Raw genomic sequence first — 25,286 nt, 5'->3', positions numbered from 1 at the left:
AAATAGCAAAGCTGAAGATCAGTTTTTTTCTCTGTCCTGATTGGCTAGGAATTCCGTTCCCTCCTCAGTGTCTGCCAGCGTCCACTCGCACGTGATTGACACGTCAGACGTCAAAGTAATGTTAACCCACAGTCGAACACAATCAGGTGCACTTTTGCCCACACAGCCGCGAGGGTAGTTCACTTTGGAGTAATGGCGCCAACCAAAAGAGCTGATGCCATCAACTGGAATGACAAATTTTGTTCGAAAACACTTGAATCAGGTACAGACTTATGAAAAGACAATGCTCGACCAAAATGTGCTATGGAAAGTCCATACTCGACTCATTTGAGCTATGAAAAGAGTTTAGCTGGACTTTAAGACATTCTGGACTTTAGCTCGACTCAAATTTTTCGCAGAAGACTTTAGCTGGACCCAAAATTTTACAAAATACTTTAGCTCGACCCAAAATTTGGGCTGGACTTAAGCTCGACACAATGCTTGCAAACAAAGTCGAGTTAAAGCCTTTTCATGGGTCCATCATTAGACTTTTCATAAGTCTGTTTTTTTGCCATTAACATTTTACGCGGAATATTGCATATAAGGTAGTCAGCATGTATGCTCCTTCACCTTTTACGATTGAAAAGAACCACAAGTTCCTCAAAAACCTGCATTATTTTTTCGAAAAGATATCTCATAATTTTGGAAGGGAAAACAAACTGAATAACGCTGAAATTTTGTCATGCTTAGTGGGACTAGGGCCAATACACTTAAGCTAGCTGGTTTCATTAGCTGGTAATGTGGTAATATACTCAAGTTGCAATAACTGATGCAATAGCTAATGTTCTTTACCAGTTTCAATATCGTAGAAAAGCCAGAACAACCATCATCCAATGACCTATTGCCAGCGGCTTGCGTAGTTAATTCGGGGCAAAAGTCGAACCAGCAACGTCCTAACCGAAGAGTTAAGCCAGCCGCTCACATAGTAAATTCCGGGCTTAGCTGTGAAAAAACACAAGGAAAACAACAACAGTTTATCTACTGAAGAATGTTAATCGATTAACATCATTTTAAACCTAGAAAATGTTCTCATTTTTTAAATATTCACTCCACTGATATCTTTATCAAAGTTAAGTTACGGTTATACAACTAACAACATAATACAGTAATATGCGCGGTTTGGTTCAGTGGTTTTAAGGTTTAGGTTAGCATAGCACTTTTAACTTATTATTCCTTCTGTATTTTACTTCATTCTTCAAACGCTTCCTTCCCTCAATTTATTTTAACGCGTCTTAACGCTTGCTTTCATGAACAAAGTTACACTAATTATACTTTTTACGACTAGCGCAGCACTGTAATTCTCTGATCAAATGAGGCTCAGTAATTCATTCCCTGACGCGAGCGCAGCCCAATTTTTATTTGTTTATATTTTTTTATCTACTTTTCCCACTCTCAATATTTATTACTTCTTGAATAATTTTTTCTTAATAAACGACTTTTTTAATTTGAAAAAAAATTTATTGATATCCTAACACGCATTGAAATACAACGAACAAATCAATTTCTACGAGGCTAGCCAAGAACACCAAGAAAAAGAGTAAAAGCAAGCAGAGCCAGCAGAAGCCCTTCCCGGCGCTTGAAATGGCTCCCAGCAACAAGAGCAATCAATTGGTTTTAAAAGCAAAAAACTCTAAAAAAATAGGAGCATAAACTGATCTTTCCGAAAGTTCGAACTTTCTATTTTAATTATTGAAAACTTTTAAATTGATTGAACTTGATTGTACATACATTAATAATAATATGCTTTTTATCTTAAGATTTGACGAAATTCTTAATGTTTTTGGCAGTTTTCTAACTGGTTCTTACGTTGAACTGCTCTGGTGCAAAGCTATTTAGTCTTGCTCCGGTTCTGCATCTGTATGTAATGAAGCAGAAAAAAAATAAAAAGAAGCTGAATTTTGAAAAAAAAAACAGAGTAATGAAAAGACTAATTGTGGACCCATGAAAAGACCTTAACTCGACTTTGTTGGTTATGAAATGACTAATGATTGACCAATGAAGAGATCTTAGCTGAACTTTCTTCGGTATGAAAAGACTTGAGCTCGACCCATGAAAAGATGTTAGCTCGACTTTAGCTAGGAGGCTCGACCGTGTAATTATAGTCAATATTGCCCCCCCTACTAGACGTTTAAAGTCTTTTCATAAGTCGAGGCCTAGGATGATCATAATAATACATTTTACTCTCCGATTTGACATAATAATGAAAACTTATCAATTTTATTTCGATTCGAAAAACTTACAACAAGAATTCTTGAACCGCTACCCTAGATGAGAAATTTTTGTTTTTAAACATGAGAAATCGTCGGTATCGTTGTTTTATTCCAGCCAAAAACGACAAAAATTCTCATGATTTTCTTTTTGGTATCGTCATTTTGGTTCGGTATTTGAATTAAGAAAGATTCGGTATCGTCGTTTTGAAACGTGAAACGGATTTGGTATTATCGTTTTTTAAACATAAGAAAGATTCGGTTTCGTCGTTTTTTAAAAATAGGAGAAATTCGGTTTTGTTGGTTGAGAGAAACGCCAGTAGCTTCTTAAACAGATTTTACCAGAAGATTAGTTCACTAAAAAAATTGTCTAACAGATATTAATAACCATTGGGAATGGTTGTGGTACATAACTTAGTAATAAAAAAAATTCAAAGTCTTACTAGAATCTTGCAAGATAATGCATAGACCTTCAGTTTATCCTGTAAGATTCTTACAACAATTGAATTCTTGTGATAAGAATCTTGCAAGATTTAGAATTTTTGTTAGTAACCTGGCTGGATTACGATTTCAGACGAGCTAAAAATGTTGATATTAAGCATAAAATTGGTTATATTGTATCGGCAAAATTACTCAAGTCATGATATACACCGACTTTCTTGAGCTATTTCCAGTATGATTTGGGTTGTTCATTTACATACATACATACATACATATATATATATATATATATATATATATATATATATATATTCATATATATATATATATATATATATATATATATATATATATATATATATATATATATATGTATCAATATAACGTGACCAGCCCCTTTCGAGATCAGACTCTTTCCCTTTTTCCTCTGATCAGACCTTGCTTGGCCGAAATGATCTCAGATTAGAACTTCGTGCGACCCAAGAAATAGCGCGATCTTTACATGAACATGGCCTTCTCTGACCAGACAATGGCAGAACTACAACTCCGCTGATCAGACTTTCTGGCAACCAATTTTTTTTGCAAATTTAGTGAGACCTGCATTCCCTCTAATCAGACCATCCTCCGGATTTTGCCATCTGTTTCGTGTCCAAGTTACTTGAAAATACTATTAAATATGCAATTTCATTTTATAGTACTAAATTTAAATTTGTGTTGGTACTTCTTGTTAATGTTTGGTTAAAATTAATTTATGAAAGGGATTATCAATGTTTGCTCCGAAATGCTTTCAAACTTGTTTTTGGTTTAAAAAAACAGTGGTAGTGAACACGTAGGTCAAATGAAAACAGTCGCCTATTCCTCTGTGATCAAAAATGGGTCTAATCACAGTTGCTTTGCTCTGTTGCCTCAACTTGGGTATCAATTTGACAAAACGAAGCAAAAAATATAAATCATCCTTATTGAGTTTTTACAGAATCTAAATGAGAATCAATTTTATATTGATCATTAATGGAATTTAAAGACAAGCTATAATACCACTAGATATTCAAAAAGAATTGTGTGTATTTTGAATTACGGGAAAAAGGGATCAAACTAACAAAAATTGTAGAACAAAATTTTGATTTTGTTTTAATGCTACCTGGTGTTTTCTTGTGAGTATTAATTAATTCATTAGGAGTTTAGAGAGACCTGACAAGTTTAGCATTAATTGTTAAATCAATTAATCTTAATACTTGTTTGAACGTCATGCTCTGTTAAGTCTCATCATTTTTTTGAGATTACGTTTAGTCGACACTACTGCAAAAAAATCAGATCAAACGTGAAAAGATCAGCCTTGTCCCAACCTTGAGTACTTCAGCAAAAAGTTGTTTTATTTAAATGGTTTCAATAATATCAATCTTCACTTTTTGTTTAAAAACTTAGGGCTGCATTTTGATTCAAACTTTACTCAGCGAAATGACAACAACAAGCATGAAAACAAAATTTTTAGATAATATCAATACTTAAATATTACAAAAAAGACCATTTATACCTTTTAGACAGTTATAGGTCAAGTGACTGAAACTAATTGTGCAAGATAACTAAAAAGAATAGACATTAAAAAAACAGCTACCATATTTTTCCGGCCATTGAAATGGGGTCGGGACAGCGAAAAGAAAGCAAGTAGCTATTTGAATTTTAATTTGCAATAAACAGCATAATTCTCGGAGAACCATCTTAACATTTGATACATGACACAAAAGTGTGTTACCGGGCCCTAGTAATTTAAAAAAAACAGAACTGACCGATTACATTGGAAGCAAAAACTTTCAAGTCAAAACTGAAAAGTAGTAATTCAAAGGTTTTACAAGGAAAATTTTTAGGCATGATTTTCGACTTAATATCATGCCTTTTATTTTAATATCTCCTTATAAAAAAAATTGAAACATTTTTTTCAAGTTTTGTTAATTGTTTTGAATAATTGATAGTGGTGCCAAGAAACCGCGAATGAAAATGAGTTTTCAGGGTAGTCCAGAGTAAAACAGCAAAACTTAATACTAACAGAACCAAAATTTTTGGAGACCATTAGGGACCAATTTGGAGATTTTAGGGCCATGTTTTACCAAAAGCTGTTCGCTGTGGGAAACCACTGCCATTCCCTCCCCCGCGAAGCCAATATTGAATGAAACATCAGTTTCAGGTTAACTTGTTTTGAAATTTTTTTCTAAATATTCCGAGCCTTTCAAGGCTACAATCTTTCAAAGCTGCAGACTGCAGACTAAATTCAAAGAAACCTGTTTTGTCCTGCAATTACCATGAAAAATCTAAAATATTAAATGACCATAGTTCTGGCAAACTGCAAATACAGACTTGGAAATCCTTGATTCAGAACTGACCTTATCTCTGAGCTCAGTCTGCAGTGTTGAACTGAAACCGCCATACTGTTATACTGCTGTTGGGCTATCTGTTATTTAAATAATATTATGGTCAGTTCCAATGTGAAATTCCCAATTCATTTTATTTTTTTCACTGCAAATGGTTTCAATGTGAAGCTTTTCGTGCTTCTATCGTTGACTAAAACTAAACGCTAAAAAGTTAGGGAGTTAGGGCAAATTTACTTTAACGGAGTCAAAGTAAACTCGTATTAAGCTAAAGTTAAGGTAACCTTAATTTTTACCTTAGGTTGAGTTAAAGTACAAATTTTTAACGGTGATAAGGTAAAACTACCTTAAATTACTTTTACTTTTTCTTTTTTTTGTCCTAAGTATCATGATTCCGTTTCCGTTGGTCAAACTTTAACAAAAATTCCGTTCAAACTCGTAGAAAACGCCTATTCATTTTATTTTATTCTAACTCATTTTTAGTGTCAATTGCAGCCCGAAAATTGAAAAGTTTACAATTTGTGAAAATTTCTAAACAATTGATGGTAAAATTGATTAAAGGCGGTTTTCGATATATCATCAACTCATAATTGTTCCCAAGACACCTCCCTTTCCCAAAATTTTTCCCAAGACACCTCCCTGCCTACGGCAAAAACCAAGTTCATTTCATTCAGTAAATTTTCAGACTTGTTGTATTTAAATCAGTCTTCTAAGCTATTGTTTCTTAGAAAATTATTCTGAACTCATTTGTTCTGTGTTTTCTTTAATTTTAAGGTGATTTTAAAGCAAGTTTCAGGTAAGTTAAGTAAAGGCAAAATTACTCGAACGGTTCGGATTTACTATTCCACTTCATCACCACGAATTATTTTCCAAAATTTTAGCAATCCCTAAAGATGATTGCTGAAGGTAGTAGAAAAATGTTTTAGAATTTTATCAATTGTTTTAGAAACAAATGCTTAGATGATATTTTCGTTTTTGCAATGTTATAGCAAATTGCCTTCTTGATCAATATTCAGAGTCTGAATATTTCTGAAATGCAAAAAAAACTTCACTCGCTTCTTTTACTGCGATTATTTCCGCTTAATTTTCCAAAATTTTTTGCTTCTCTCTCCTTCAAAGCGCCGCTAAACACCCAGTTTTTATTCCTTCTAACATCTTTGTTTATCCAGCTCAGGTGAAAACTTTGAAGAAAGGAAATAATACCAAAGAATTCAGAAACCTACATTAAACTATTAATCATCAATAAACATAAACAAGTAAAATTTTTCTATTCATTGAAACGATTGTCTTGCGTACCATAATTACGAACTAAATTATGATATTCTTCGGAAATATTTGTAATGTGCACAGGAATTTAACTATACTACTTAGAAATATCCATTTTTGGTGACATAAATTGTCGTAAAAATAATGTTTTCCGGGTTCCAAAAAATTGTTTAGTTTTTAAGTGAACAAACCTGTGGAAAGGTCAAGCAATCTGTAGTCGGTTATGATTAGTTCACAAATTGCCCAATGCTCATTGTGATTGTATGACTTGCAGTAGTCGTGTTTTGTACATTGTAGTCCACAGCGGGTCGCTGTATCAGTATTGAGAAACGTATCAACTGCAAAATCGGTCAGACTTCTTAAATTTATCTCTTCCGGCTGGGAGTCGAATTGAACAATTGTTTGTGTAGCTCTGCAAAAACAATATTGATTTTACAAAAAACTACCCGAACTTTTCGCCAACTTATATTTCGCAAATTCCTGTAAATTTATTGCAAATGTAAATTATCTATGAGTTGATAAATATCAATTTATTATTCACAAACTTTACAAATAAACATTTGTAAAGTTTGTGACAATACAAATAAACAATAAAAATTTTGTAGCATTTACAAACCGATCGTTTTTTTTACAAATACTCTTCTCAGATGAAGTGAGTCTGGAAACCAACGAAAACTCTGGCATTCAAGTTGTTGATCGTTCTTAGCGATAATAAAAGACTGTAAAATACTAGGTTCACCATTGATCAAATTCTATGAACAAATCTATAGTGTACAAAATTGGTTTAAAAATTATCCAAAAATTAACCAATTATTATTAACCAATTATCTCTAAAGTTAATATACAATTTTTTGCAAATAACAAATTTTTTTATACCCCAGTACATTTTTTAACCAATCAGTTTATTTTGAAACCGACTCGCGAAACTTTGCCTTGTTCCCGTAAAGAAAAAATAACAATTGATTGATTGATTGACTTTGAATTGTAAACGTGAATATGAGGATTTATGGCTAAATAATGAGAACACGATTAAATTGATATTCGAGGAGATAAACCAATGCCTCTTGGTTCTCTGAACTTAGTTTTTGTCATGAACAAAGATATTGCAGCAAGTAATTTAAGATTTGCATTAAAGCAAATCTTAAATTATTTGGTGCAATATCTTTGCTCATGATAAAAACTAAGTAATAAAGGAAGTTAGAATCAAAAAAGAACATCGAATAACTATTAAGCAAGAAGGCGTTTCTCATCAAAGTGGCCGAAATCAAAACAAGCAGTTTCCTCACGGTTTTTTAGCTTGTTTTTTGCTAAATGGCGGTCGTTAAGTTTAATTTTAGTTAACTTGTTAAATTTGGTTGAATTGCATGTGCTTAATAAGCCCCTACTCTGGTACGGGCTACGTTGTTATGGAAAGACTTTGAATAGACTAACTGATGACTACTCAGAATGAGGTTGGCTTTTAATGCCAAACGGCCTTGAATTTTTGACTGAAGCTACCAGAACCAAAGGACCAAATGTCAAGTATTGACCAGAAAGATTTTGGGCACCAACTGCCGGACTAAAACAATCTTTGATCATCTTTGCTCATATTAAGCCTAATTTTGACCCAAAGTTGACACGACCATTGGACAGACGACCACTATAAAAACCAAACTGATTTTTACCAGGACCTTGACCAGAGGCAACAGAGCAAAGATTATTCCAACAAAGTTTGGACTGGAAACCATTATTTGAGGGACGAAACTTCCTTTACTATTTATTCAATACTGCTGATCCGTATATAAATACTTAACAACGGGGTTAAAATTCGTACCCACATGTTAAAAGTTAGATTTCAAGCCCCCCGTTCTATTCTTACTACATATTCAACTCTTAAAGACAGTTAGTTGCAAAACTAAGTTTGTCATTTTTTTTGTTAAACAGTATCAAATATGAGTCGAGTATGTTTTATGTTAAGCAAATTGAATGACATCAAGTTAACACAAGTTGAGATAGTTTAAGATCGGAATAGAACACGTTGAAGTAGTCTAACGTACTTTGTAACTTTGAAAGAAATAACAGAATTTAAATGGTAGAGAGCACTTACCTCAAACGCAACAATTATGTTAAGTTGAAATACTTAGATAATTTTGAGGTTGATCAATAATAGACTGAAATGGCTTTGCTATTTGTCGATTTTCGGTTGAACCTAATTGAGAATTCAGACTCTTATTGAAGCAATTATTTTTTCTTTCCTATGTTTTAGTTTCTTGTATCCATGTAACATTTCGAGTTTCCATGCAAGTTTCTGTAAGAAACACTCTCAAGCATATGGAATATAGCAGTTGAAAGTAATCACGAAAAAATTGTCCACAAAAGATACAGCACACTCTGAAAATTAAGAAATGAAAAAAAAACATTCTACAATTTTGGAATAAAAGGCTTCCATTTTAAAACATTTAGAAAACTTTAGATATCGCTGTTTCCTGTTCATGGTTCAAACAAAAAAGTCGCAGTAGATTTCAGGAGACAGTTTATACTCGAAAAAAAAAGGAAAGTTAAACTAAGTTTAAGTTTAGGCTTTATAGAAAATGTGGAAAAGAATACGACTTTGCATTCCACCCGGCAATGTACTGCATTAGCCTGTGTCACATTTGTTAAGCAGAGCAGGGTTTGACTTGAAAAACTGTAATTGCGTACATGTATCTCTTAAGGGAGGTGAGGTTGAGTTATCAATGTAAAAATTTTCGTCGGTTCTCTCAAGTAACTCTGTTGGAATTGAAAAGAAATAAACAATTTCCGTGAAGTTTCCAAGAGTCTCAAACTTTTTTTCAAAATTTTTCTGGAGCAAAATAGCAACATAATACCTTTTGTTGATCAGGCTTTAAATTGTCTAAAAAATATTTAACAATTGCATAAAGAGCCAATTTTCTACAAAACGGATTGAGCGATTTTTACTTTTGAAGAATTATTATTTTTTTAGAGGAAGATGAAATTCAGATACAAAATATAAATGGGAGAAAAAGTTAAAAATTATAATCAAATAGAACATCAAAGAACTATTAAGCAAGCAGGCGTTTCTCAATAAAGTATCCGGAATAAAAAAAGCAGTTTCCACACGGCAGTTTAGCTTGTTTTTTCTTGCTAAATGGCGGTCGTTAACTTAAATTTGAGTTAATATGCTAAATTTGGTTGATTTGCATTTGCGTAATAAGCCCCTACTGTGGTAAGGGCTACCATGTTATGAAGTGACCTTGAATAGCCAAACGGCCTTGATTTTTTGACTGAAGCTACCAGAACCAAAGGACCAAATGTCAAGTATTGACCAGAAAGATTTTGGGCACCAACTGCCGGACTAAAACAAACTCTGATCATCTTTGCTCATATTAAGCCTAATTTTGACCCAAAGTTGACACGACCATTGGACAGACGACCACTATAAAAACCAAACAGATTTTTACCAGAACCTTGACCAGAGGCAACAGAGCAAAGATTAGCTCCAACAAAGTTTGGACTGGAAACAATATTTTAGGGACGAAACTTCCTTTACTATTTATTCAATACTGCTGATCCGTACTATAAACACTTAACAACGGGATTAAAATTCGTACCCACATGTTAAAAGTTAGATTTCAAGCCCCCCGTTCTATTCTTACTACATATTCAACTCTTAAAGACAGTTAGTTGCAAAACTAAATTTGTCTTTTTTTTGTTAAACAGTATCAAATATGAGCCGAGTATGTTTTATGTTAAGCAAATTGAATGACATCAAGTTAACACAAGTTGAGATAGTTTAAGATCGGAATAGAACACGTTGAAGTTGTCTAACGTACTTTGTAACTTAGGAAAGAAATAACAGAATTTAAATGGTGGAGAGCACTTACCTCAAATGCAACAATTATTTTAAGTTGAAATACTTAGATAATTTTCAGGTTGATCAATAATAGACTGAAATGGCTTTGCTATTTGTCGTTTTATGATTGAACCTAATTGCTAATTCAGACTCTTATTGAAGCAACAATTTTTTCTTTCCTATGTTTTTGTTTCTTGTATCCATAAAATGTTTCGAGTTTCCGTGCAAGTTTCTGTACGAAACACTCACAAGCAAATAAAATAAAGCAGCTGAAAGTAATCACGAAAAAATGTTCACAAAAGATACAGCAGACTCTGAAAAATAAGAAATGGAAAAAAAAACTTTCAACAATTTGTGAATAAAAGGCTTCCATTTTGAAACATTTAGAAAACTTCAGATATCACTGTTTCCTGAGGTCATCTAGTCTGAAATAGAAAAATTTTTTGACTATCTTTAGAGTGAAATGTGTCCAACTTAGTCGAGAAATTGTCTGAACAATGGTCAAAAAAAAGTTCATGCTTCACACAAAATGATTGCAATAAATTCAAGGAGACAATTTATATTCGAATAAAAAATGTTAAACTAACTTTAAATTTAGACCGCATTGAAAATGTGGAAAAGAATACGATTCTACAATCGACCCGACAATGTACTGCATTAGCTTGTGTCACATTTGTTAAGGAGAGCAGGGTTTGACTTGATAAACTTTAATGGCGTATATGGATGTCTTAAGGGAGGGGAGATAAGGTTTTCAATGAAAAAATGGTCGCCGGTTCTCTCAAGTAACTCTGTTGAAATTCGAAAGAAATAAACAATTTCTGTGAAGTTTTCAAGTTTGTCTACTTTTTTCGAAATTTTACTGGAGCAAAATAGCAACATAATACCTTTTTTTGATCAGGCTTTAAATTGTCTAAAAAACATTTAACAATTGCATAAAGAGCCAATTTTCTTCAAAACGGATTGAGCTATTTTTGCTTTTGAAGAATTATTATTTTTGTTAGAGTAAGATGAAATGCAGATAAAATATCTAAATGGGAGAAAAAGTTAAAAATTAGATTCAAACAGAACATCGAAGAACTATTAAGCAAGCAAGCGTTTCTCAACAATGTAGCCAGAATCAAAACAAGCATTTTCCATACGGCAGTTTAGCTTGTTTTCCTTGCTAAATGGCGGTCGTTAAATTAAATTTGAGTTAATATGCTAAATTTGATTGATTTGCATGTGCGTAATAAGCCCCTACTCTGGTAAGGGCTACGTTGTTATGGAGTGACCTTGAATAGACAAACCAATGACTACACAGAATGAGGTTCGTTTTTAATGCCAAACGGCCTTGAATTATTGACTGAAGCTACCAGAACCAACTGACCAAATGTCAATTATTGACCAGAAAGATTTTTTCCAACAACGGTCAGACCAAAAAAATCTCTGATCAGCTTTGCTCAGATAAAGCCTACTTCTGACCCAAAAATTGACACGATCATTGGACAGACGACCGTTGTAAAAACCCAACAGATCTACACCAGGACCTTGATCAGAGCCAACAGAGCAAAGATTAGCTCTGACAAAGTTTGGACGGGAAACATTATTTGAGGGACGAAAATTCCTTAACCATTCTATGCTGCTGATCCGCACTATAGGTACCTAACAACGGGGTCAAAACGCGGGACCACATGTCTGAACTTAAATCAATCCCCCCGTTTTATTCTTACTATATATTCAACTGTTAAAGACATTTAGTTGCAAAACTAAATTTGTCATTTTTTGTTAAACAGTATCAATTATGAGCCGAGTATCAAGGGAAAAAATTTTATTGTTAAGCAAATTGAATGAGATCAAGTAAGCTCACGTTGAGAGAGTTTATGAATGAAATAGCACAAGTTGAAGTAGTCTAAGGTACTTTGTAACTTAGGTATGAAATAACAGATTTTAAATAGTAGATAGCACTTACCTCAAATGCAACATTAATGTTAAGTTGAAATAGTTAGATAGTTTTGAGGTTGATCAATAATAGACTGAAAAGGCTCAGCAATTTTTCCTTTTTTGCTTGAATCTGGTTGTGAATTCAGGCTCTATTTGAAGCAATAAATTTTTTTTCTTATGTTTTAGTTTCTTGTATCCATGTAACATTTTGAAATTCCATGCAAGCTTTTGTAAGAAACACTCACAAGCAAATGAAATACAGAAGCTGAAAGTAATCACGAAAAAATGTCCACAAAAGATACAACAGACTCTGAAAATTAAGAAATGGAAGAGAAAAACTTTTTTGAAAAAAAAACAATTTTTGAATAAAAGGATTCCATTTTAAAAACTTTAGAAAAGTTCTTGATGTCGCTGTTTCCAGAGGGCATGTAGTCTTAATTGGAACATGGGCATGTAGTCTTTTTTGACTGTTTTTAAACTGAAATTTGTCTAACTTAGTACACAAATTGGCTGAACATTGCTCAAAAATAAAAAAAAGTTCATGGTTCACACAGAATGGTCGCAGTAAATTGAAGGAGGCAATTTATATTCGAATAAAAGGAAAAATTAAACTAAATTTAAGTTTAGCTGTATAGAAAATGTGGAAAAGAATACGATTAAGTGGTATTTTTTAGGTAGCTGTTTATAGCGTATCTGGACAAAAATGGTCATCAGTCAGCTAAAACAAGCCGATTAACGGTCATTATTTGCATGATAAATGGGTATATTAATGCAATGTTTACTTAAAAAGTCTAAGCAGTTTCTGGGTCGCAGAAATACTAAACAGTTGATCTTTGATTAAAAGTGTAAAAAAAGAAGTTTAAGATAAAAAACTCTCGAAGAGAAAACTGAAACAAAAAATTTATGAAATAATTAGTTAAGAGAAAAATTTGTTATAGAGTTAGTTCTATTATGCTGGTAAAATATGTATAAAACAGTGATTCGTACGGAAAGAAAGACTGGACAGACAATTTGCTATTTATTTTGCCCGATTTCTTCAAAAATATTCAAATAATTTCTTACCTGATTTTACTCATGAAAATAACATTGGGTACCATTGTTAAGATAACAATACTAAGCAGACTCATAAACATTTTGATTTTTCTTGTGTCTAAAAATTTAATTAACCGCTAAACTTTGATTACAAAAAATGAGGAACAACAAATAACTTTCAGCCCATTGTAACAACTGATTTTCGCAAACTACAGTTGTTTTGAAAAGGAAATAATTTCGATTGCTTTAACAGCATCGCTTTCGCATTTATTCAGATCACTTAAAATTAATTATTCAGTTTCGAGCTCTGGTTTTATAGTTGTCGTCTTTCCGGTTGTTTCCCTGTTGACATTATTGATTTAATAACTATTGCTGACTTTCAAAAATGAAACGATTTGGTCACAAAATTGGGATCATTAGAAGAAAGCAGAATTTTTCTTCTGAATTATTCAGAATGAGTTCTGTGCATTTTTGGTAATTTTCTTTACAGGACGTATAACTGATAGAGATATAAGCAATCAAATTGAGCAAAAAATTGGTGCTTCTTTCATCATTTACCTCGAAATCGAAGCGTTGCGCAGTAAATTTTTTTGATATCTAATATCATTGACTACAAAAATTTATTCTGAAAATCAAGTTTCAAAGTAAGATTTTTTCAGTTTGTGTGCCCCCCCCCCCTCATCAGCTTATTGGGTAAATACTTTCGACATTATCAACCCACAAATACACCATTATGCCCCCAACCCCACCCGCTATATTACCACATGATGAGTTATTATGTAATGGTACATGGTTCATAATGGAGGAAGGGGGGTCAGGAAGCATGGGGGGGGGGGGGGTGTTTGCATAAAGCATAAAGATCCCAAATTATGAATACAGACATGGAAACCAACACGACCTGTAACTTGATAATTGAAATTGAAACATGGTTTTCATTTGATCCTTGATTAGTTTAAAATTCTCAGTTGTGCGCAAAACTTCAAACTTTTGTAACACTGCTGTCCTGCAAAAGCATTCACCAAAAATGTTGCGAATAGTTTCCTATTCAGTCACTCTTTATTCATATAACTCGATTGCCATATATTAATGTAAGCCTTTTCCGTTCAAATTTTTCGTTGGATAAAATTGCTTTTCCTCCAGCAATTTTACGTTTGATATATAATCCAAAAGAATACTCTTATAGTTGTCGATGAAAGGCATTTTTCAGAGCTTTTCAAGGAGTCAAAAAAGCCAGTCATGGTCTTTCCCATTTTAGCCCCCCCCCCATGAATTTATAGCCCCGCCCAATTATGGTATATTTACCATAATGGGGGGAGGGGTTATAGATTATCTGACCACTAAGCTTGGGAAAGACCCGAGAGTTGTTCTGACTGAGAAATATGGGTTACGTGACTGCGCCATGAAATAACTGAGAAGTTCAGTAGTTTATGGAGAACTGTGTTGCTGTTCGAGATGTTCAGCTAAATTTCAAAGAGTTTCTGCAAAGTCACCAAAACCTGTTTAAGAACACGCAACTTGTAAGTTTGCAAATGTCGATATTTCTTGCAGCTCAACTACCGGCTATGTATGATGGAATTCTTGCATCTTAAATCTTGCACAGTTTTGGCATTTTAAAACTCACGCGTGTGTTTTCTTTTTTGCATTATAAACCCAGATTTCTGTGTCATTATATTTCAGTACTGTATAAGAGAATTTCCATTATGATTTTCATTATGACCAGCGTTCTGATCATGACACTTATGAAGTTTCTTATGAACATACATTTTTTTCCCGGAATTTATTCTGAACAATATGACATTTTACCACTATGACCTCTTCCATCTACTATTGAATTTTGATGATTCAGTACTGTTTTGCTCTGGCACTAGGTTCCGATAATGTTTTAAATAATTTTGTTGTCCTAGGTTTCAGCGCACAAGAGAGAAATCAAACAAATCATTGTGTCTCATTTAAAAAACAACAAACAATTCAATTTTTGCAGCTGTTGTAAAGAAACGATTTCTATATTTAATATATTTGTTTTTATGAAATGTTTTTGAGCCGAATCGTTTGCAAAAGGAGTATCAAACGGAAAAAAGAACACTTTTTAAAAAGAAAAAAAACTCTCCGCAAAACTCAACACAGGATAGCTCGCCTGATTCTCTACGTGCTATTCGATTTTGAAATAATATAATGCATCATAATACAATTTGTGAAACAGCAAGGCAGAAAAGTTTTTCATCATATTAATTAGTGCGGTTATAAACCAAGAAGAAATCTTTTACATCAGATATTTACTTCTGTTTAATGCAAATGTTATCTTTTTAGGAGACAAATCAAATTTAAGCTTCATAGAAGATCGCAAGCGTGCGTTTGAAACAAGTAGTAATAATTTAAATTTTAAAAAGCGTCGATTTCCTGAAATACAATTTTTCAAGTCGTTCAACGAAGCAGTTTATCGAAAAAAATTGAAAAAAAAACAAAAAAAAAACCGAAAAACTAAGTCGGGACATAAATATTTTCAATCAAATTAGAGCTCAACTCAAATGTTTTAGAACAGGCTGGTATGGTTTCCAAGTAATGGTATCCAAGTTGGTAACCTAGTGATGGTATCCAAGTTGGCTTAAAACAATATTTTCGAAAACAACACAAATCGGGACAATTTGACAAATATGACAAAAATTTGGTGCATTACTCAAATAATCGAATAGATTTCAGAACAACTATGTATCAATGTCTGAATACCTGTTAGCAATATCAAAATTGTTTTAACTAGACAGTTTTATGTTCAAGCAGGCTATTCGAGAGTTTTGTTTTTATTGCGCTGTAAAAAGTTTCAAAAAAGATTACCCCAACCAGAATCATTAGAAAATCACTGTTTTTAGATGAGACTTTTCTTTGACAATTCTCGGTCAAATCAGAAATAGGAACTGGATAAAAAGCGCGGTAGTTAATAACAGCATGAAAAAACAGTTAAAACTGAAGTCAAGACCGCTCAAAGACCGAACGAAGCAAAATCTGTTTTCTCTTCTCTGAGCTCTGAAGTATTTTTTGACGTCCTAAAGCTGCTCGTTCTTGATACGTTAACTTTTCCTTCGTCGTTAAAATTACGCTTAAAACTTGGCGTTTCAAAACAGACGAGTCTCTAGTGAAATCATTTGGTTGTAAAATGGAAGCTTGAAAATAGCCAATTGATAAGGCTACTCGCAAAACATAATTTCATGATTCTTCGTGTCATTGAAAAAGAACCAAACTTGAACACACAGTTTTAAAAAAAACATGATCAAATTTTCCAACTACTGCATTCCCTCTTCTGTTTCTTGTTTTTCAAGTTCTGAAGAAATTTTGAAAAAGATGGAAATTGATTTGGTTCAAAATGAAAACTTGATCAAATTGACTACATAAAGCTGAACAATTGTTGCAAGTTTCTTTTTCTGAAAAGTTTCTCCTGTATGTAACTGAATTCTAAATCTTAACAGCGTCAACACCATAATTAGTTCTTCCATATAAATTTACCCCAAATTGTGACTCAAATTGTGGCCAAAATTTTTCTTTCAATTTAAAATACGACTTTTGTACTGAAATTTTTGACCTAGAAATCTTAAATTTGATACTAAATATCTTCGTAAATCTTTCCTCAATAATAACCAAATATTTTTATTGCTCAGACTGTTACAGATATCTCAAAACTCATCAACCGAGAACCAAATAGTTTTTCTCCCAATTTTTATTCGCCGAAAAAAAATTGTTAGAACAACAAGAAAGAGGTTAGCCGTAATAGTATAGGAAAAACATAAAACTAAAAGGTTTGCAATTTTATCACCGGGAAGACAGATGCTATTATCCTAAAACAGTACAATCAAGCACTGTCCAAACCAGTTTAAAATTTGAAAACTTTTGATTTGTAGTACCTCATTTCCAAAAAAGATATTAGTAAACGCTAGTGTTCTCACAATTGACAAAATTACAATAAAAATTTCAGTAATTTAAAGCAAGCAAAGTAGGGCTGTCATTTTTGGCCGATCGATATATTCATCATAGAGGGTTTTAAGGGTTTCCATTGGACGAGCACAAATAGTAAGCCTAGTTTTGGTCTAATTAATTTTTTTACAATAAAAAATTTGATTACAATCAGTCGCTTTTCTTTCTAATTAGAAGCAGTCGCTGCAGTTTTAATTTGAAGTGATGATTTTTTTTGGCATTGATACTACGAGTTTGTACATTTTTAAAAAATTTTTGACATCTACCACATTATTAACAGATCAGATAGTAAATTATTGGCGTTTAAAAATAAGGCCAAATAGAATATATCAATTTTTTCATTGAGTAGAGTCAGTTTTTAGCGGCTTCCACATCGTGTTTCATAAGAACTTGATGAATTTTTATTTTTTTGTCTTCAATTCGAAAATTCTCATAATTGCAACTTTAGGTGGCGTCCTATGGATGAACAGAGGAACCTAATTACTGATTTTTGGATGAAAAATAAAGTTTTTCATGGCTTTGATGTCAGATGTTTTATAAAATAAGGACGCTTTTTTTAACTTTACAAATTGCTGCTCTGGTGTCTACATGTTACCAAATCTCATTAAAATTAAAGGGCACATATCACGTTATTGGTTTTGAAGAAAGGCACAATGGAACATATCTAGCGTTTTTAGTGTGTTGATTAATGTTTTATTGGCTTCAACGCCATTTTCTCGCAAAATATAATTTGATTTTTGTTTTTGTCTGTATATGTTGTTTGTTTTTGTGAGCGCATGACATATTCATGATATTGACAGATCTCAAAGTCTTCATATAGATATAAAAATAAACATGAACCCATCCAAGATTTCAGTTGATATCTAATTGTTCTCTTAAAATAATTCCATATTTGTTCTAACGAAGTTATTGTGCTTTGTTTATGTTCTTTTTATTTGGCGTAAACATTTATTGTTATCTATTTATTTACATAATGGTTTTTTATTTGGTAAAGACCATAATTAAAGCTGTACTGGCTGACAATTTTTCTTAATCAACTCGTTAATTTTTTCATTGAGCCATGTAAAGTATGATCACAACTGTTCTCTAGAGCGAGGAAGCATATCGACGTTGATCAAAAGGTTTTTTCTAAAGCAGTAAATTTTTGAAATCCACCAAAGCAAGATACTGGAAGAAAATAAGTGCAGCTTACAATATTGCGAACAGTCAAACCCAACCCCGATCATTTGCGCACTTCTCATGTTAATTCTGCCAGGGCCGAGGATTTTACTAAAAAATAATGGCGAAAAGAGTGTAAAGAGTGAAAACATAAAAAAAATTACACCCCAGTTTCTCCAAAGTGCAAAGTGGAAGGAGGTAGTGAGGATAGATCGCCCATCCTATTAACCATTGCTCCAACTCTTACTATCATATAGCGTTTCAAATTGGTTATAGTCGTAATTGTGTAAGAGTGCAATTATCGATCAGTCCAGCCTCATTTACACGCTTTGCAAAGATTGTACAAAGAGTGGAAAAAGTGTAAATATAGTGTAATTTTATAAAAATTACACTCTTATACTTTTCCCCTTAGCAGTGGAATACGCATTAAACCCTAATCCGCGCTAATTAGAGTTGGAGTAAGGTTGAAACCTCGGCCTGGGTGAAAGCTTGATAATAATGCAGTGCAACTTATATTTTGTAAGATTCTTGCAAGAGTCTTGCAAGTTTTGAATCATCTTGCAAGATTATTGCAAGATTTGAATCCGCTCATCACTAGGGTAATGGTCTGCCACGAGAAGTAAATTGACAAACAGCGTAGTGTAATTGTGGACCATTGCAACCATAGTCATCAAGTCCGAGATACTCTGGCTGTTTACCGGGACGGCTCTGGGCTGTGCACCTCTCGTCGCGACTGTCCAGAGTATTCCCAGGTTGCGTTTCGTTTCGCCAGAGATCATCTGGAACTATGACGTTTTGTCGAGATGGTTTTGTGAAAAGAGTTCGATTTTTTCTGATGTCCTCGTTTGCCCGAGAGAGAGTGCCGTTCAATTCCAAAGGCGCTTCCTGTTTCCTGATAAAGAATGTCCAGAAACCGGCTTCAGTGTCATTTGGAAGTCCTTGTCCAATAGCCCAGTTCAAAACAACCCGAAGATATGCCTGTTTTAAGTAACAAAATGATCTATTAAAAATATATTGAGTAATTACTTTTGAGTAAAAGTTACCCTTCAGGATCGAAAGTGTTCGAGAAAATTTAATTATTGAAACTTGATTTCTCCCCTAATCTGGGGACTACCAAGCTGGTTGTAACCATGTTTGGTTGAATTCAATATTATTATTATTATTATTATTATTATTATTATTATTATTATTATTATTATTAATCAGCTTTCTTCCGTTCAAACCAATTTGTAACTTGCTAGTCAAAGTTATACTAAAAATACCCATAAATTTCAGCAGTCAGGCACAATTTTGCCCAAAATTACAGGGCCCAGTAACGTAGTCAATTCAATTCATATGGTTTCCTCGTGTCAAAGTACATATGCACATATACATGATCCCAGAAACCAATTTTCAATCGCAAATTCGATCTAGATCGTCCCACAATGTTAGATTTTTGGGCATCAGATCCTGGTTCGAGGTAGGCTGCTTAGCTTATAAGATCTCGCAGGTTTCGCGCAGAGAATTTTAATGTTGTAATTACAAGCTTAAGTTTGTAATTACAATATTTTACAAAATGGATGTTCGACTAGTAAGAACTCTCAACTTAAGTATTCATTTTGTAAGATTGAAAAAACTTTCAAGTCAATCCGTTAACGTGTAAGGCTCTCGTGTGTACATCCTGCTCAAGCTTTTATCATATTAGTTCTTCTAGAGCCTGGTATTTTTTAATGCCAATAATAAACAAGAAACAACAGTTGGAAAAGTTTTATAGAGACAATCGATGTTCTGAGCTATAGATTTTCATTCTCTTCAGCAAAGTTTTAGTTTTTCATTTGTTGCCCATTAAGACTTAATTGTTCAATTTGTTGCCGCATTTAGCAGTCAATTTTTGTTGAAATTTGTGACATTTTTTCTGACTTTTCTTTAATTATTCTTCAGTTCAGGTTGAAAGTTTTTCTTGTTCAAACTTCCAGTTTAAATCAGAGACTTGAAATTTTTGACAACATTAACGATTATTAGATGATGGGATATATTAAATAAAAGTATTGCACGTCAAATGATAAATTTGTACAAACCTATAAGTTGACGGTTATCCCTATAAGAACTTGTAAGTTTTCGATCTAAAGAATTTGAAGTTTCATCGCATTTTAGGGACTTGACAGGATTTTGAAAAATCTTATCTATCAGCTTACTATAGTGTCTTGACGTGGTTGCACCTTATTTATAATTATTGAAAATTTTTACAAAAAATTCTGCAATTAAATAATGATCAGATTTTTTTCTCAACATAGATAACTTTTGTTTTTTTTGCCAATCAATATGTACTACTTTTTAAAATTTAGAAAAAATTGGTAAAGCTGTCCATTGGCTGACAAAAATCCCATCGGTTTCAAAAGTATAGGTTGTTTTTTAGGTGGGGCAGGACAGTAGCCGAGAAAGAGGCAGTTCAAAACTATTACCTTAGTTGAAAAAACTAATACCAAGGACACCAAGTTCTATCCTGAAAAAATTATGTTTCCAGTTTCTATCATGGATCTCAGGGTAATTTTCAAGCTTTGGTCACAAATTTTGATGGCTAAACCCAAAATATATATCAATGAGAGTAACAAAATATAATAAGTTCAACCACAGATAGCTAAAAAAAACTACGGGAGTTTTAAAAAGACTTCTTAGCGCCTGATTAAAATGTGGCCATCAAAAAGAAAGACAAATTAAAAAATTTGGAATTAGATAAATATCTTTCCTATGCTTACCTGGCTGTTGAAACTATTGGTGGACACCATATTGCAGATTTTACGAGGAAAAATAATAAATTAGATTATGTTACTTGAGTTAGATGAAATGTTTACTACAAAAAATGTTTTTCGTTTTGTTTTGTACAATGGCAGACAAAAATAAAATTCCAAGACAGTGGATAACTCGGGCTTAGTTCTATTGGTAAATTGAGTTTTGAGGCCTAGAAAGTATAGTCAAACCGACAGCGGCATTCGAACAATGATATGTTTTCAATCCAATAAATATCATTTGAATTTCATGAAAAATAAGTAAAAAGTTATCCTCGGGTAATGAAGAAAGAAGAATGAACGTAAGAGCTTTCTTGGTTATTACTCGTGTAACTAAAACCAAATATACCGATGATTTTCTTACGTTTACAAACAACCATTTTAAAACTAGGGAATACACTTGTAATCCGAATAACTAAAAATTGGTCGCAGAAATTGTGAAAATTCAGCAATTGGCAATTTTGCAACATTATACACTTTGACAAGCGCAACGAAGATGCAATTTCTGATATTGGATCTTCATGGCCGTGAAGTCTTAGCTGTTCCGTACCTTTGAGATATAGTTTTTTTTTGAGCAACTGGTTACTAATTGAAGCCCCGAATAATCTTATTAACTTTTCAAGTAGTTCCCGTTTACAACTTTTATATTCCAATTCGAGCTACACTCTAATTAGTTCTTATGTCAGATGACATCAAAATTTGTTTTTTGAAACACAAATTGTTCGGAAAAAACCAATTCTGTAACCCAATTTTTGCGCAAAAGCGGTTTAAAAGCTGAAAAAATAACACACAAGAAAATTTCAGATTATATGGTTTTTAATGTAAAATTACATGGATACCTCCAACTGAGGATCACAATTTGTTTTCTGATTAACATAAAAATTTTTTCAAGTAAAATCACACAAACATTCATATGAAAAACTCAAAACAGTCAACCAGATGTCTTTGTTTTCAAAGTACCTCATCTGTCATAGAATCTCCTGTTGCCTTTGAATTAAATTTTTTAATTAAAATTTATCTTACTAAATTTGAGACAAGCAAGTTCTTTTCAAACATAGGAAACTGAGAAATTTTAGAGAAAAAAATCGACAATTGGTTCTTGATTGACTAAAGCTGAGTGGAGTAAATTTAACGGTCTCTTACAAAAAATTTAACTCTTTTCCAGAAATTCAAAAATATTGTGTGCTAAATCTGTTATCTATAGTTTTGTCTAGTTTTTGAAAATTGTGACCTACAAAAAATGTGAAGAAGTTGTTTTTGTCATGTTTCGTGAAATACTAAATGAATATGTTTTGACCCACAAAATTTCTGAAAGAATGATTTGGTCGTTGCATGTTCAAAAATGATATGGAAACGCTAAAAAAAGATCAATTTTTCAAAATGTATTTTCTTAATCATGGAAAACAGATGAATCAAATTTGTGATAGTAATTCACTTTTGCAGGGAAAGCAAATACTGCGGTTTTTATTTTATTTTATGCAAGATTTCATAAATTACTAAATAGCACTATAAGCTTAAATTTTGCAAAAATATTTTGCCTTCTCTGAGTACATAAAAAGTTCATTTGTTTTGAGGAATTTGTTATTATAAATTCAACATACCGTTCAGATTCGTGCTTTTCAATTTATAAGAGATAGGAATTAAGGCTAGTCAACCATTAGTCTTTCACTACCGTTTTTTGCAATCCGAAGGTTTTCCAAACAATTTTCTCGTTACTTCTAAGGAAACTTGTTTCATTATTTGTTTCAAAATTTGTTAAGCTTTGAAAAATTAAAATGTGCCTTCATGAGAAAATGAAATGAAGTGGCCGCTTCCCCATCTTCCTCTCCAATTTTTTTCCAGTTTTCCTTTTCTTGACTAGAGTTAAAAAATTAAAATTTTCCAGTTTCGTTCCTTCGAGACATCATGGCACATTAGTCTACATTTGAAATCTGGGGATGTTCACCAAGCCTTTGTCCAAAGGTGAAATTCTTATTTTGATAACATTCAATTCATTGGGAGATTTTTGAAGCACGGATTTTTTTTGAAATAAAAACTTTTCGCCTTAATTTAAGAAAAAAGACCCAAAACTGCCAAGAGTTTAACAAGAATAAGAACCTAACCAACATAAAGAATAGATTCTCCGAGAGAGTGGCACAATTGACACCCAGGAAGAACCAAAAAACATGATAAAAAACTTTAGAAAAAATTGTCTAAAATTTTTCATCAAATTAAGCGCTAAGTTTTATTTTAGCTCAGTGATGGTCCTGCAAAATGATGAATGTTAAAACCTGATATCAGAGCAGCGTCAAATATATCACCCCAGAGCCTCGAAGCAAAGTTTAACAAAAAATATAGAAAAAAGTAGCTGATGTGGAACAGTTTTGCTCTTAATTCATTTTTTAGTTGTTCAGAAATTCACTCTAAACATGGAACTTGTGGCGGTCTCGTGTTTAAAATTTTTTCGTCGCTACCAGCAAAACATTGAAATATTAGGAAAATAAAAAAAATATTTTAAAAAAACTTTGAAAAAACACTCGAAATCAGATAAATTTCCAATATAAAGAAATGAGGAGCAATAAAAAGGACTTTGGTATGCAAAAAAAATGGTGAAGTGAAGTTTGTTACCCCAATTTTTCCTTAATTTAATTGTGAAATAACCAACTCTTGTTCAAAATTGCGTTCAATTTGACGAAACTAATAAAAATATTTTGGCTTATGAACAATTTTTTGTCTCAATGATGAAGAAACACAAAACGGTTTCAAGTTTGTTGATAATGAAACCCTGGTAATTGATTTTGTATGGGACTATCCATCCTGATTGCAATAATCTTTTAAGCAGGGGCTTTTTTCGATTTTTCGGACTTTGTTGTATCATTTTTGCTCGAGTCGTCTTATTATGCACCGATCACAGATCTTTCTTTCATTTCTGCTTAACTAGCAAACTGTTGGAACGCTTGAAAAGAGCATAAACATTTAAAAAAATTTGAATTGATTAAGATTGTCAAAATAAATTTAAGGAATACTAACCTTTGAAAGGATATTAACAAGTTGCTTGGTTTGGTATACGTCTTGACATCTTTTCAGAGCATCATCATATTTCATTGGTCCCTCATTCACATCAATCAGACCAAAACAGCGGCGAGGAATTCCAACAATTTTAGATAGATTACGAGGACAACTCAAAGCGTTTTGAAGAGAGCACAGCAGCAGAGCTGTGACAAACATCATTTGAGTCACAGAAAATGTCATCTTTTTTGTGTAGGTCGTAAAGTAGTTGATGTTCGCAATATTTGATGTCTTGTACTCAATAGGTGTCTGTTTACGATCCAAACCTGATGAAAAGCACTAAATGGAAATTTCCACACACAACTAAAGAAACACACGCACATTAACACACACTCACGCACACACACACACACACACACACACACACATACACACACACACACACACACATACACACACACACACACACACACATACACATACACACACGCACACACACACACACACACACACACACATACACATACACACACACACACCCGCGCAAACACACAAACGCACACAATTACAAACACCCGCACACACAAACACACACGCACACACACATACGCAAAAACCTACACTTACAAACACACACACACATTATATATATATATATATATATATATATATATATATATATATATATATATATATATATTGGATGCCTAATTTTAGAAATCTTAGATTTATTTTTTTTTCTCAATCTAACTTCACAAAATCTGCAAATGACAAATTGTCAAGACAGCTCTTTTTGCATTGTTTTCGATAAGTCAAAATTGTACAAAATGAAGTTTAAAATGAATTTATGGTTTTTTGAAAGTATTTGCTTGACCAGCAAATTATTCGGAATTAAAGAAGAACGTCTGCTTTGGAAAAGTATGCTAATTGTGCCGAAAATTCCTAAGTTCATTTTTGCTGAAAACCACGTACAATAACCAATACATTCAAGCTGATCAAGTCACGGGAAGATCGGAAAAGAAGAAACTTTAGGCCATTGACTTCTTTTCTCTCAGTAATTTTTTCGGAAACTTTCAATAGCGTAAGTTTTGATATATACCCATTCTATTTCAAAGAAGAACTAATGCAAAAAATTTTACTTCAACTTTGGTTAATCGAGAAGTAAAGGAAATATTTTTGATATTGCGTTAATGTTGCAGCATATAATTTTGCACTAACCTTGCTGGCGCAAATAGAATGATGACGGACTCAATAATTGAATTCACTTTTTGTCAGAAATTGACCAATGTTTATGTCTTTATAGTACTTTGATTCTTTT

General features: G+C 32.8%; 2 protein-coding genes across 2 annotated transcripts in view; both read right to left on the bottom strand.

Annotated features, from left to right (window-relative positions):
• The window catches only part of LOC142350529 (uncharacterized), a 105,333-nt gene extending 91,960 nt beyond the window's left edge, over positions 1 to 13,373 (bottom strand). Inside the window, exons 1-3 of the mRNA XM_075402379.1 lie at positions 13,128 to 13,373; positions 6,505 to 6,725; positions 46 to 224 (exon numbers count right to left, since the gene is read on the bottom strand). Of these exons, the coding sequence (XP_075258494.1) occupies positions 46 to 224; positions 6,505 to 6,725; positions 13,128 to 13,198 (471 nt within the window). The 5' untranslated portion in view covers positions 13,199 to 13,373. The remainder of the gene's footprint in view (positions 1 to 45; positions 225 to 6,504; positions 6,726 to 13,127) is intronic.
• Positions 13,374 to 18,659: 5,286 nt separating this feature from the next.
• On the bottom strand, positions 18,660 to 25,286 carry LOC142350792 (uncharacterized). Its single transcript, XM_075402748.1, has 3 exons — positions 25,187 to 25,286; positions 23,990 to 24,294; positions 18,660 to 19,193 (listed from the first exon to the last, which is right to left on the bottom strand). The coding sequence occupies exons 2-3, from the start codon at positions 24,209 to 24,211 to the stop codon at positions 18,810 to 18,812; spliced, it is 606 nt and encodes a 201-aa protein (XP_075258863.1). The 5' UTR covers positions 24,212 to 24,294; positions 25,187 to 25,286; the 3' UTR covers positions 18,660 to 18,809.

The sequence above is a fragment of the Convolutriloba macropyga genome, chromosome 12 (genome assembly GCF_964194025.1).
Source record: "Convolutriloba macropyga chromosome 12, txConMacr16.3, whole genome shotgun sequence".
NCBI classification, from domain to species: Eukaryota; Metazoa; Xenacoelomorpha; order Acoela; family Convolutidae; genus Convolutriloba; species Convolutriloba macropyga.
This window is presented reverse-complemented; position numbering and strand designations above follow the sequence as displayed.